Raw genomic sequence first — 15148 nt, 5'->3', positions numbered from 1 at the left:
ATTTATTACTTTATGCTTTAATTTTGTATAGTTTTTTTTAGGATTGTGTTACAATAAGAACTATGGTTGAACCAAGTGCCCCTCTACCTCCTTCCTATCAAGATGCTGTGCATAGCAAGAAAGAGGAGACAACTCAATATTCCCAATCTGAATTTGCACCAAACACAGCGGGGTCATATCCACCGGAAACTGGTTTTGCACCCGGTCGCCAGCCGACCCCATATTCACCTTCAATGCAACCACAGCCTTACAGTGTGACAGGCAGTGGGTTTAGTAATCCAAATTATGCTAGAGATCCTCCATATACTTCTATAGGTAATTTATATTGTAGTTATCCTTAAATATTAAGAACTTTATGCCAGTTGTAATATGGTGGACTGAAATATTTTATTGAAGTGTTCTAAGTCTGGTTATGAATTTAACATCTAAAAGTTTTTTTTGTCTGTATAGAGTTGCCGTATTTGCTCACTTATTCACAATTTCTTTTGTGATTTTTAAAAGTCACAAATGAAATTAATGTACAAATTTATTCAACACTTGTTTTGTAGAGCCTGCACAACCAACTCATGCACCTAATCCAGCACCAACACCAGCAGACACTGGATTTTCTACAAGGTAAAGGTGCCATCACAATTTTGGTTATAAATATATAATAATATAGCTTAACCGCAGACTGTGCACACCGTTTCGACCTTCCGGTCTCGTCAGTGCAGTGTTTACACTGGAATGGCCATGAAGGTATATCTATGTGACATTTTCCTATTTGTGGTATTTAAGCACCAAAATAGTACTACTGCCAACCTTGCCAAAGTGCTCAAACTGCAAGCAGTGAGCTTTGCGCAATGCATAGGAAGGTGCCCCCAGTAAAGTGCTCAATCGGCATAAGCCAAGAGCGTAGCTTACCGTACATATTTTATGCCCACAATTAATTACTCATTCTCAGGGTCGCCAGTTCCAATTGGACTAATTTTTTAAATTAAGGTTAAGTTTATAATTGGGGGTCAAGATTAAGATTATGGTCTGACAACTCTTTAAAAGGTCTGCCAATCCCTGAAAATATCGACGATATCTAACAATTTTAAGGGCTGTCAGATTGGCAAATTTTACCTGCAAAACCTGGGCTACTTTTGCTTCCCAGTTGTGGAAAAATTTTAACGGTTACAGAGTGTTGTATCCAGAGGTGGGCAGTAGCGCGCTACTTTTTCGGTAAAAGTAGCGGTAGCGGCGCTACTTTTTAGTTGGAGTAGTGGCTGCAGTAGCGGCGCTATTTTTTTTCCAAAGTAGCGGGAGAGGCGCTACTTTTTTTCAGTTGCACTCCCGCTACCCGCTACTTTTTAATTTAAAGTGAAAAAATTCTGATTTTTTTCGCAACGCTGGCGTGGTCAAGCAGTTATATTATATAGCCCAGGGGTGTGCAACGTGCGGCCCGCGGGCCAAATGCGGCCCGCGAAGAAAATCTGTGCGGCCCTCAAAAATGTGCCAATTTTGAATTGTGCGCGGCCCGCGAAACGTGTTTATAATTTAGCTTAGTCTGATAGGCCTACGTGTGAACAATTCATTGTGGAGTGGATTATTGTAGCCTACTGTAGATTTAGCACCTTCTGTTAATCATTTTAGAAATTCTCCACCGGTGACCGCAAATCCATTGTATTTAATCATTTGGAACGTAAAAATGTATGATCACATAAAAGGCTTTATGAACAAATTACAACTTTGGAAAGCTCACATACAGACTGAAATTTTTTTCACTTTCCAACTTTGAGAGACTATGGAATGCATCCTGAGAAGAAAACTGAATTTGCAGACCAACTTGAAAAATTGTTGTATGAATTTTTCGCTCGTTTCAAGGACTTCAAATCTCAAGAACATTTGTTTGGTATATTCTCTTCGCCATTCAAGACAGACATTCACAAAGCACCAGCTGATATCCAACTTGAACTGATTGATCTTCAGGGGAAAGCGGATATGAAAGCAAAGTATTCATAAATGAATCTTGGCGATTTTTACCGAAAACATCTTAAACAAGGTGACTTTCCACATTTGAAAAAACTCATGGCTTCAAAAATGGCTCTTTGGCTCAACGTATTTGTGCTAACAATTTTTTTCTAAAATGGTTGTCATAAAATTTCCCTATCGATCGGTTCTGACAGACGAACATTTGGAAAATAGACTTCGAATTGCGAGCACTTCCATTAAAGTAATTGGGAAAAAGCAGTCGGAAAAAAAACAGCTGCAAATTTCTCACTGAACTGAAAATAAAGTCGGTGTGACAATAAATTTGAATAGCAGTTTTCTTTAGAAAATTATGCGTCTTGATTTATTATATCTGCAAAGAGATAACCCCCTAATAATGCCATAAGAATAACATGAACAACAAAAAAATACATTTTTGTTCCTGCAACTACTAGAAACCATATGTTAAATAAACGTGCGGCCCGCGGTTTCACCAGTTATTTATATATGGCCCTTCTGTAATAAAGGTTGCACACCCCTGATATAGCCTATATAATCGGTTTAGTTGCAAAGTTTTGGTCTTTTGGGAATCTCGTTTTCTGGTGTGGAGCTGCGATCCTGCGATCAAGGTATGAAATCGATAATGTTCGTTTTAATTTTAATAATAGCCGAAGTAAAGTTGTATATTATGGTTTATAGAATATAGACTACATGCAGTGAGCATTGCCTCACCAGTCATCACCTATGTTAAGATGTCCAAAAATAGGGTTTTATCTTATTAGTTAAAGTAAAAATGTTGACAAATGGTTAGCTAAGGTATTTGTTGCTGAGAAAATTTTCTTACACGATGATTTTTGTTGAAAGGAATCATTACAGGGCAATTTTGTTTTGCTTAAAACTTAGAAGTTACAACATAGTTTATCTTATTTCTAACTGACGTCAACTTCTTCGGCAAATGTCTCCGTGTGATCTGCTAGGCTTAAACATTTTTCAGTACGAGTCCAAGGCGTATTACGGAGTCCAAGGCGTATTACGGAGTCTTGCTTCCAACCATTCCAATTTCGCGAAGAAGTTGACCGAGATCAGTGATCTTGTGACCTGTGAGGAGTTGAGAGTGAAAGTCCTTGAAGGGATGAAAAAACGATTCAACGACATGAAATGCTGTATTTCCCTTGTCTGCTTTCACAGACATGAAATGCGTTAGGGCATCATGTCGTCATCCCTTCTTCAAGACGTCGTGGCTACAATTTATGCACTAGCCCAGGGCTTCTCAAACTTTTTTGTTCTGCGACCCCATTTTGAAAAATATATTTCTATGCGACCCCATTATGCCCAGTAAACATTTTTCCTTGGCCCAACGTTGGCTGACGGTTGTTCGGGTTGGCTGAGGGTAGTGTTGTTTTGCCAACTTTTGAAATATTTTAATTGAAGATACCTTCGAAGAATTGTTTAAGTTTGCTTCATGGTATTCCTTTTACAATTGTAATGAGACAATGAAAATGCAAAAAACTTAGAATTAGGAAGTCGTTCTTGCCAATGTTGGTGTGCAGTTGTACAGAACGTTGGGCCAACGTCATTATTTGCGGGCGAACTACGGTAACCCCTCAATTTTTTACGTTGGCCCAAAGATTTTAAAATAAGTTGGCCCAACTGCGACGAATGGTGCAAGATACGTTGGGTCAACGGAGGAGCACTATTTTACCAACTGTCACACTAGGTTGGGCCCAGGTACAATGCTTGCTGGGTGGGGACATCCACGTTAATGACATTAAAACGGGGTTAGTTATTTTGTCTCAATTTGTTTTCTTAGTGCTTCCATTGTTAGCACATGAATTTACGGAACCTAACCACTGATCCATAGTCAATTAATCTTGTAACTGCTTTAAACTCTAGTCTAGGTTCCTTCAGAGACTAGTTGCTAAGCTGCTCTGAAATCATAATGCGAGCGGTAAGGTTACTTTTGGTCAGCACGTTACAGCAATGATAGCGTAACAATGCATCAATTGTTACGATTGGCAATATTTTATCGTTCGACATTTCACACCGACTGTTGCGGTCAATTGACATCATGGCAAGACTACAACCTACCGGCACTACACTAAATTAAACTATTTCATTGCGACCCCAAAGTTTCATTACGCGACCCCATTTGGGGTCGCGACCCATAGTTTAAGAAGCCCTGCACTAGCCTACGTTTCCACTGATGATGCTGACGCACTGAGAGAAAAAGTCAAGACAGATGTAATTCGACTGTTGCTGGAGACATCAAGACTGGTTGATACTGAGAAGAGTGACACCAACACCAGTCACAACTCCGAGGATGAATTTTTTGGTGTGTAGGCGCCATCCCGTGAAACGTCGGTGCAGAAGGAAACAGCAATTGTGGACGCCTTTTTTTCGGACATGAGCAAGTCCTTGAGCTTTTCGAATATCGAGTTAAAACATCTGTTTATTTAATACAACACCCCCATTCCTTCCAGTGCTGCAGTGGAGAGACTTTTCTCTGTTGGAAAAGATGTGCTTAAAACCAAAGCGGGCAGGACTTAGTGACTCTCATTTTGAAATGCTCGTGTTTTTGAAAGATGCGTAACAATAAATTTCCCTTAGAATGTGTTTTCTATAACGACGTTAAAATGACAGTGTAAACGAATGATAACATTCGTTTTCAAGGTCACTTTTGTGTCACTCGGGACTTGAAGAGTGTTTCCTACTGTCATTTTAGACAAAAGTAGCGGAAAAAGTAGCGGTAGCGCGCGCTACTTTGGTACGAGTAGCGGCAGCGGGTAGCGCGCTACTTTTGTAAAAGTAGCGGGCGCCCACCTCTGGTTGTATCCTTAAATCCTTTGACTTCCTATTAATTCCAATTTGTTTCAATAGAATAAATGCTATTTTTAATTAAACACATCTGGCAACACTGACAGTGCCTGACAATGGGTATTTAGAGATACCCTTATTTTATAGTTGCTTAGACACTTATACAATGCAAGACAAGGCTGTAAAAATTTTCAAAAGTGTGTCACTGTAATGACATCAATTATTATCAAGACTCAGTTTGTAAGTGTTTAATTTCATCAACTAGTAATTTGATCAATTTATATTGGTATTACATTGATTGTCATATTTGAAATGATAAATCACAACAGGTGATTGAACCTAACATTTTCACTGTAGTTTTAGAAACAAAAAAAAATGTAATTTCAAAAACAAAGTATGCAGGAGTTGTTTTAGTTTTTGACAATTCAAGTTTCGTTTATTTATGACTTTTTATTCATATTATGGTACTGCAAGTAAGTTGATAAAAGTATTCTGTTCAAATGTCTTTTCAGGGGGAACTTCAGTGAGAAGGCTGTTCGTCGTTTGTTTGTACGAAAAGTATTTATCACACTTGGATTACAATTATTAGTCACATTTGGTCTTGTCTGCATCTTCTTTTTCATGTAAGTTTGGCAACACTGGAATCAAAGTTGGTCATGTTTAAAACATTTTTTGCACCCTTCAAGGTTAGTTCTCTATGCAGCATCACCTGGGTTGTATGCGTCAGCAGTGGATTATTCACTAATTAAGCAACTCCATTGATTAACCAAGTTGTTTCGCGGAATAATTTTTTTACAATTTGTTGATTAGAATTACTGGTCCACAGATTAACGTTGCACAAACGGATTCATGATTGACCAATCACATGATCAGCTTGATCAGCTACTTAAAAAATGACCATTAAAACATTTAACCCTCAGTTGATCGAATAATTGACAAACACCAACACTTCCCCAATCGGAAACTTTACTCTCTATCAATCTCATTGAGCAAGCCAGTGGTTCACTTAAGTATATGTGAAACTGCCAGGTTTAAGGGACTTTCTAAGTTTGAGGGAAAATATTCCCATAATCAACCAATCATTTGCATGAAACATAATTTGAAGAACAAAGAGGATTGTAGTGGTTGAAGACGTTTACTTCTAAAAAATTACAGCACAATTTTCTTGTCTTAGCTAGGCTACTATGGTTCTGGGAAGTTCAGTTGCAACACAGTTAACTTGAAACTCTTTGTAATATAAACTACCTTTTGTATAAGAAAAAAGAGTGGGGTACCCCTTTAACACTTGTTCGAATGAAATTGAGAATTACACATGTTCGAGCATAAAAGCCGATATAACCAGTTTACATACCGGTACTGTAATTACACAGGCCAACAAAAAAGATAAAAAATTTTATGTCTGCAATGTAAGATGTGACTTGGGGTATATTGAGGCTGCTGATTTCAAAATCACATCAGATTTTATCCATCACATCAGGTTTTTGAGATTTTTGCATGATACTTTTTCTCATAATATTGGCTTTTTGGCCGAATTTTCTCTTACTGTTACCGTTTTATAAAGACCTTATGAGCCAAAAGTGTTTCAAAATTTGTCATATTCATGGAAATGATTTTATTTTGTAACATTTGGAGATGTATGATGACACCATGACCATTGGAGTGACCGACCTACCTTCAGAAGGTACACTAGTCAGAAGCCCCCCTAGCTAGATGGTCCACTGGTCAAACGAGTCACCTAGACCATCTGGCTAGTGGACCATCTGTCTATGGTAGACCATCCAACTTATGTACCTTCTGAAAACTGTCCATAAACCACCCCTTGCAGGCAGAGTTACATTCACTTTCGCCTGAATGCTTAGTACCATTCTACTTTTTGATAAATAACATTGGTTTTATCTTTTTTTCTGAACGTGGAGATTTAAGCGCATGTGAAACTTGTCTATGACTCATTCTTATTTGAATTTTCATGTATTCAGATTTTTTCATATTAGCAAGGTGTTAATTCTGTTTGTGGTGTGAATAAGTAGCAGAATGGCATCTTCAAAAAAGTGTAAAAATGACCCTGATGTTCTTTGTTACATATGTTGCAGTTATAGGCTACTGTTCCTAACCAAAGGCAAACCATAACAAGTTTTGTGAAACAAGCATATCTTACATACTTTAAAATTCGCCTGGGTGATCAGGACAAATCATGGGCTCCACACATGCTGCATGTAAAGCTTGTGTGGAAAACCTAAGACGATAGATCAATGGAAGTCTTAAATCCACTCACAACATTCACAAAAATCATGCAAGCGAAAGTTTGTCCAGAGTAACGTTTCCCAAATGTGCATGTGAATTTTCTTTTTTCTGTAGAATTGAACCTATTTTTAAGTGTCTGTTCTATTCAATTTCTTCAATTTTAGTTTTCTTTGGTAGCGCAAACATAATAACGAATGACATTACAAACACACAAGACACAACTGTAGCACCAACAAAAGGAAAAGATGGCAAAACCAAAAGGTTTAAAATGTGTATTGGGGATTTGCACAGCCATCAAACCTACTTCTTAACACGAAAAAAGTAACAATGTAGCCGACTCTTGTAAAAAAAATGACGTTGAACGTTTAGTGTTAGCAGATAAACTTTGAAGAATTAGGTTCAAGTTACCACACTTCAATAAAATTAAAAATTAAAAAAATAAAACAGGTCTTGAAATACCTCAATGTTTTCATTAATATTATGTTTGTATCTCTTGTGTAGACTTTATACTTTATCGTGATGAATTTAGACTTTATCACAGACCTTGTTGACAAAAAAGAGTTCAAATTCCATGAAACGCCATAGTCTACCAATACAGATCAGGAGTCGATTTTACCCATTTTTACCAAAACAGCATCCAGATATCATAAAATCCTGATGTGATACAAAAAATCTGATGTGATTTTTGAATTCAGCACCCAAGATATACTCTAGAATGACATTTACTATGCTGACACAAAAAGTGTGTTGGCTTGTGTTATAGAAGAAAATTCCCGGTGGTTAACCCCAAGAGTATTTTTTGGGGATTTTCTTCTTCAGTTACCGTTAGTGTGTTTGTAACTGTCTGCTAGTACTGTCACAATACTTTACTACGGTTGTAATGTCCCATTGCAATGAATCATGTGTTATTAGTAAAGTTGACCAACCTAAGAAGTCATCTGTTATATCCTGTACTTTGTGTGCTTCCCGGTTAGCAAATCAGTCATTTTTTATCTTGGTTCAACGTCTACAGACGTTTTATTGTTTTTCCTGTTGTCCCAGCTACGTAAGGTCACTTCGCTGTAACGATTTCATGCATAATTTCTGTTGTAGAGATGACGTCAAGACGTTTGTGCAAAAAAACCCGGCTGTGTACTTTGCAGCGTAGTAAGTATTTTTGACCACGAATTTGTTTTCACTCGCATGACTCTTGCTTTATTTTATTGAACCATATTTTTCCACCTATAAGATTTAAATTTGAAGCAGATATTGAATTGATCTTAAAGACTGGAAATTTGAAAGCAATGGTAAATATAAGTGATTGAAATACGACTAGAGGATGCATTTATTTAAAGCTGTTTTCATGTCTGTTCATGAGTTGTTAGAAACACAAATGTCTTCTTTAACACTAAACATTCAATAAGGTTTGATATCGTTTATCTCTTCTTCCAGCGGTGTCTTCCTCGTCATGTATTTGGTCTTAGTATGTTCCACTAACGCTGTTCGCAAACATCCTGGCAACATCATCATGCTTGTAATTTTGGTGAGTTTTTCTATTTGTAGACCAACACGTCTGCAAATGTCGAATCAATGTAAAAATCGTCCGATTTTCTGGCTGTTATCGCTCTTCAGAGCAGACAGTCATTGTTGACCAATAAGTCCAACGGGCTTAGTATCTTCGTGTAGGGGCGCAGCTGCATTTGGATTAATAGCATTGAGTTATTGTTTTTCCTGTTCAACTGCTTTTTTTATCAACCTCTATTCCACAAAGCAAACATTATTCAAACTAGCACGAGACTGTAACAATATGGATTTCACTTTAGTCCCAACCAGTAAAAATTGTCGTATTTACGCCATTTTCAATATCCCAACTAGCAAAAGCCGTCTCACATTGTTTCAACGTCGGAAGGCGTTGGATTGGCTAGGATATGATGCCTTAAAATGGAAGTACTGTACATGGAATGCACAGCAACGTATTCAGTGCCATGTTCTCAATAACTTTGTGCTCTCTGCATCCGCGACACCTCTGGTTTGACAACAATTTTAACTCAGTAGCAGTCCGACCTTGTGACTGTTATCTACAACCAGGTGACACTGTTTTTACGAACTTACTTTACGTTATTTTAACGTGTTTATCGTTTTTTTAGACGCTGGCTCTTTCTTACATGGTTGGAACTATCGCCAGCTTTTATGATGTCCAAGCTGTCACAATTGGATTAGGCGTCACAGTTGTAAGTGAACATCAGCCAATGTCATTTTTACGACAACGTCGACAAAAACGCTTGTTTTTGCACTGTCAAGTTAATCATTGTCTGCGTCAGAGCCACAATTCACTAATAATTACTAGGATAATAATCGATGCAACCCTAAACGTGTGCTATTTTTTTTTAAAGGATTTTGGGTACCGACCAGAAAATTACTTTTCTGTGAATAAACCCTTTGGTTACGGAAAAGATCCTAAATAAATATTCGGTCGCTCATTAAGTTTTATAAGTGCGATTCATGGTGTACTTTGACAGCATTTTTTCTCCAGTACTCTCAATTGTATTTCAAAGTCTTAATTTCTTTCAAGTAGCTCGAAAGGAGAAGTAATGTGGCCTGTTGGAATAAGGAACCGAAACTTCTCTACGAGATAAAGCCAAAGCCTCTAGGCGATGACGCTAATTGTTAAGTCCTTGACTGACTTATTTGTGTAACTGTGAAAGAGATTTTACAATTTTGGTTTGCCAAAACGTTTTTGTTGTCTTTTCATTGACCTGAGAAGTTACGTTTTTAAACGTTGGAAAACGAAAGTTTGTTTTGTGACATTGCTTTATTATTCTGTTTATTTCTTACCTTTATTGTTAATCAAACTAAGTATTTTTGTGTTTTGTTAATATCGTACAGCCCAAGGTTTATATTGTGTAAAACCTTCACTGTTCTCAAATGAAGCTCAAATCAGAACCATACGATTTTAAACAAAGTAACATGTTTGTAAATTAACCGAGACTCGAAATTGACCAGACTTGTATCCGTTCCAGGCGGTTTGTGTTGCTGTTATTCTCTTCTCAATTCAAACCAAGTTTGATATTACCAAGTGTGGTGGATTGCTCTTCATCCTCTTGTTCATCCTCATCGTCTTTGGTTTCATGAGCATCTTCACTTACTACCGACCGTGGGTGAGTAGAAAAATCCTTGCATAACATCCACCAAACTTCTCGTTATTTTCCTTGTTTCACAGTCCTGGTGCCATTCGCCATACGCCAGCTTGCATAGCAGTGAAAAGCTGCTTTTCTGGGGCCGCGTTATCATTTTTTTAACTTCTGCTGTTGAGGGCGTTTATGTTACCGCTGCAGTGAACGAAGGATATGGGTAAGCATTGACTGCAGGTCATACCCTTGGTCTACGACAGTAGGAATATCGCGAAACGGTGAGCAAACCGCACATAGCAAAATAAATATACGAAGGAGGAACATCTGGCCCACGGCATGACGATCTACCGCATAATCTGCCTTAGGCAAATTCCTAGTCTCAGGCAAGCCTTGTTCACCAACAGATTAACCACTTGCGAGCAAACTTAAAATAACAAGCAATGGAGTTTTCAAATGCTGAATGCGTGATATCAGAGAATTCACTGTAGACGTTTTTTTACTGTTCCAAGACATTTGATGTTTTCGTCAACAAGTCAAAACTATGAAGGTAAACAATGAACGGAAGTGACCAGTTTCTGTCTCGAGAATATTCCTGAACTGCGAAGCTTCCGTGATGTATTGTATTCTTTATTATCTTCAGTTGTGTTCCGCTCCACCATTCTTCTGCTCATATGACTACTGTGACGTAGCGGTACGTCATTATTTCAACAATCTCAAAAACCTGAGGGAGCGGAAGCAAAATTTATTGATTGTGCAACCTCAGCTAGCAAATCAGCCCTTTTTTACTTTCAGAAGTTAAATGTAGATTAAGAGCTGGTTTCCGGACTGTATCATAAACAATAGTGTTGCCGTTTAAATTTCAAGCTTTCTGCGAAATGCTTCCATGTCACTTCAACTTTAACAATTGGGCGTGCGTCGATGTTTTTATATCTTTAAAATTGTCAATGCTTCGAACTTTCGAACTATTTTAAATGAAACTAAAAACAGGGAGTTAGTCGGTTTCCAGACAGGTACCAAACGTAAATTATTTTGTGTATTGCTAAGACAACCAAGCTTTACTACTATTACCAGTCAGACATATGATTATATATAATTATTACTTTGCGATAAATTTTCAAGCCAATTGTTTTGTTTCAGTATCTACAAGTGGTGTACGGGTCACTGGGTGCACTTGTCTTTACCTTGGTAAGTTCAGCGGCATTTCAGAGAACTTGATGTGCTTGAACGATCAATTGATTTATATGTTTTAATTGTTGTTTTTACGTTTCATCTGATTTTGAACTTGGTACAAACACTCGCAAATTAGTTCGTGGTATTTGCTGTAAAGCCAACTTCATTTCAACTTGTTGGTCAAACTAAAAAAATAAAATTGCATTGCATCTACGTCTTGCTACGTTATGTGCAAAAATGTCTAATCTCAAGACCAACCTTTCTGATTGCAAGAAAACCCATAGCCAGGCTTTGCCTCCTGCGTTGTTACCATCTAACTACCGACCCGCAGTTACATACAGCTAATTCAAAACAAATACAAAACAAATACCAGTTTTTAGGCCACAGCATCGGAATACCAATGAAAGTATGTGTTCTTGATATACCTGGTTGTAAATTAAATTTGTAACAGCAACCAAGGTCATTGTAACACTGAAGTGAAAACAGCTTAGTTTTAAGAATTTTTTCTAAGCTTTAGTTTTGTTGCTGCATTTAGAGATCTGCATTTGTCACACAGATTGACCAAGCGATCGAATAAACGCTTTTTGGTGAATGGCAAACAAAAGATATACAAAACCAATTGTTGCCCACAGGTCTGGAATTCGAGATTATTCCAGGCGTACCAAAAATCAAAGCCTAAAAAAAACTTCCACCATTTAACAGAATCTCCAACGAGTAATTTGGTTAATCCTCAACAGCATCGGACTCAGTACTGTTGTTTTAGTCTCTGCGTAACTGAAATCTTTTAACGAACACTCGAACACTACTCAGCTTTTTTTAATTCGATTTTCTTCAGCTGACTCGGTGACTGTCGGTCTTTCGCGGCATTCTCTCGTGAAAATGATCTGTCTTTTTGTGTTGTTGGAAAGTAGGACAATATATAATATATTGCTTTACATATTTTGTTTCATCTTGTCCACAGTTCTTGGCTTTGGATACGCAGCTCGTGATGGGAGGAAGAAAGTACGAGCTAGACCCGGAAGAGTATGTCTTTGGTGCTCTTGTTCTCTATATTGACATCGTCTACATCTTCCTTTTCATCTTAGCAATATTTAGCGGAACCTCGAACTAGAAAGAAGCGAAGGACGTTACGTGGTTGCATGTCATAATTTTCACATTCGTCTTTGTAGAAAGTGCATTTATAATCAGAAGGTCGTCGTATTACAATAACAGCAAGTTATCACTTTTTTAAACTTCCAAATTACCTTTAGCTGATTGCTAGAACGTGTCGTATGTGCAATTGAGTGGTCCTGAAAACATGCTTTCAGAATTTTGTTAATTTTCCTGTCTCATACGAAAGAAGAAGCGTAGCAATAACAGCCCTTTTGTTGCATCTGGAAAGTTTTTGCGGTGATCGGACACTACTTGGACAGTTTTTTCGTTCTTTATCCTTTGTAAAAAGATGGATGCACTTTTAAAATTGGAGCCACTCTCAACTGTGGCGTCAAGCGGTCTTACCTGTGCCTCTTGTGTTTCCTGCAATGCAGTGACCACCGATTACCTGCATGAAAGCAACAACTTGATGTTTTTCTGAATTGATTGGCAGTTTTGCGATTAGCTGCCAGTTCATAGTATAAACTTTGAACTGTTCCAGCAATAATGTCAACAGCTCTTGACACTGTTTTCGGCCCAGAGTGTGCATTTTAAGACCACCCTATCGTACAGTTATTTGTAAATTCTGTATCATGCCGGTGAAGGTTGTGCAATGCTTTCCTAACTCGTTTTTTGCTATTATTTGTATACAGTACTTAATTGCGTTCCAACGTCTGCAGACGTTAAAACAATTTAAGAACGCGGATTTTTTATTTGGAGGTGGCAACACTTAAAAGATCTGGTTCTCGATGCTTTAGTTGTTTGTTTGAAGCGACCACTTTAGCGCTGTTCAAGTATCGCATGACGTCTTCGACTATGGAAGTCAGAAGTAACATTAGTTCAGAACAAACCTTATACTTTTGAGGTAAGCGAACGGCGTCATATAATATTTGAACTTTTCACGTGAAATACCAAGTGAGTGGACTGGCTATAAACAGTGGCGACTCCTCCTTCAATTAAGCGCGAGACAAACTCGTGATTTTTTTGCGAAAAGTATTATTTTTCCTAATGTTTGTGTTCGGGTGCTCTTTCAACGTAAAAATCCGTTGTTTTTACGTTGTTGAATCAATGTAAAAATGACGGATTTTGCTTTCTGGGTACATTACGCGACTAACCAGCACCCTGATAACATGGAAAGTTTGACAAGGTCGTAATAAACATGTTTCTAACTAACAAATTCAAATTATGAGAACATTTGGCCGAAACCTATGAGATTTGCAAATTAGACAGGATTAGTATTTCTCAATTTTCCAAGTACCGTAAGAGCTTATAACTCTGGTTAACAAAAAATACATTTCACTTGTATAATTTTGTAGGCAATCGTACCCCTAGACAAAAATCCTACATTATCCACTTGTAGCTAGAGACTCAGAGTCTCCCAATAAGCAAAAGCCTACACTAAAAGACAGCTTAACATCAAAAACCCTACAAACACATCTGTGGAGAGTTGTGGCATGGTCACTAATCGGAGTAAAGCGGGAGCTTCAATTTATTCACGCCTATTTCTTTCAACACAACCTTATATTACCAAAATTCGATGCTATATTTTTGCGTACAGTTCAAGATTTGGATTGAGCAAGACTTGTCCAGTTCAAACATCTCTAAATGTTTTGCGTTTAGAGTCGACTGGTCTGTGTTAGCGGTTCAAAAAGATGTTTACATCGCTTTCGTGTTTTATTGCTAGTGTTGACAATAAGTCATCATGTCGCTTTCTTCTACTTTCAACTGTTATGTTTAAACATCTCTTTCTCACAAGAGTTATTTCGAGCAAAAGATACTTGAAGAACAACTGGTTTCCAGTGATGTACGCGCATACAAAAAATATTGACGCCGTCAACGTAAACGTTCGAAAAACCATACGCCGTGTGCGTCAACGTAACTTGTTTGTTTGTTTATCTTTATCCTGCATTGCGGGAAAGCGGACTTGAGCGCTATGCATCGGTGTACGCCTTCCGACATACACCTGACCCACGCTGCAGCCGACGGCAATGTCTGTTTCCGGTTGTCTACTCTACTTATGACTTAAATTTGGTACTACCCATTACTCGAAATCGATCACTGGGTAGAGGCAATTATCGTTAAGTTTCTTGCCCAGACAAGCAACAGCAAGTGCGGGTGGCTGGAGTCGAACAGGCAGGCTCTCGACTGCGAGCCCAACGCGCTAACCACTCGGCCACTGCTGTTGTCAGCGCATACACTAGCATAAACTCATTTTGTTTGCTAGGTGCCAACATTCACAAGGTTCACATTCACAATAAACCACTCGAAACAAACAAGTTTTATTTTGAATTTCCACGAAGAAACACAAGCATCTGACATTTTGCTGCGTTTTGGTTTCAATATGTCTTTGCCCATTGAAAACATTCTTTCAACTTATTCAAAATTTGAAAAGTTTGATAAAAAAAATGCAAACAACATCTAAGACATTGAAAAGTATGCGTTGACCCTATGCGCTAAAAAAACGCAAAAACTTTACGGCGTAGCCTCAAGCGACAACTATTCAAAAAAATGTGGTCGCAAGCGTTAGCGCAAACAAAAAGTCTACGGCGTAGAATTTGCGGCGTATACGTACATCTCTGCTGGTTTCCTTCCCGTTGGCGCACGTGTAATCTGTAGGTCGTTGTAGCAGATGGAGTATTCTTAAAACATTTTGATAATCAAAATCAAGTGAACGTTTCGCCATCAGTAGCATACTTGAGGGTAAGGGAGGTGGTCATTTTGATGACGTG

General features: G+C 38.0%; 1 protein-coding gene across 1 annotated transcript; it reads left to right on the top strand.

Moving 5' to 3' along the window:
* The first annotated feature begins 36 nt into the window (after window positions 1–36).
* On the top strand, window positions 37–13169 carry LOC145787427 (protein lifeguard 2-like). Its single transcript, XM_082599170.1, has 9 exons — window positions 37–315; window positions 549–615; window positions 5280–5390; window positions 8101–8154; window positions 8440–8530; window positions 9135–9218; window positions 10008–10145; window positions 11256–11303; window positions 12250–13169. The coding sequence occupies exons 1-9, from the start codon at window positions 63–65 to the stop codon at window positions 12397–12399; spliced, it is 996 nt and encodes a 331-aa protein (XP_082455296.1). The 5' UTR covers window positions 37–62; the 3' UTR covers window positions 12400–13169.
* The last annotated feature ends 1979 nt before the right edge of the window (window positions 13170–15148 follow it).

This window comes from Aplidium turbinatum, chromosome 18 (assembly GCF_918807975.1).
Source record: "Aplidium turbinatum chromosome 18, kaAplTurb1.1, whole genome shotgun sequence".
Lineage (NCBI taxonomy): Eukaryota > Metazoa > Chordata > Ascidiacea > Aplousobranchia > Polyclinidae > Aplidium > Aplidium turbinatum.
Note: the sequence above shows the minus strand (reverse complement) of the source record. Positions and strands in the feature narration are given on the sequence as shown.

What these genes read in the sequence shown, in the direction of transcription:
- LOC145787427 (XM_082599170.1), top strand. Translation starts at nt 63, where the DNA reads ATGGTTGAACCAAGTGCCCCTCTACCTCCTTCCTATCAAGATGCTGTG. An exon ending in GTCTGCATCTTCTTTTTCAT is followed by an intron (nt 5,391 to 8,100) that starts GTAAGTTTGGCA and finishes TTTCTGTTGTAG; the next exon opens with AGATGACGTCAAGACGTTTG. An exon ending in TTGGATTAGGCGTCACAGTT is followed by an intron (nt 9,219 to 10,007) that starts GTAAGTGAACAT and finishes TATCCGTTCCAG; the next exon opens with GCGGTTTGTGTTGCTGTTAT.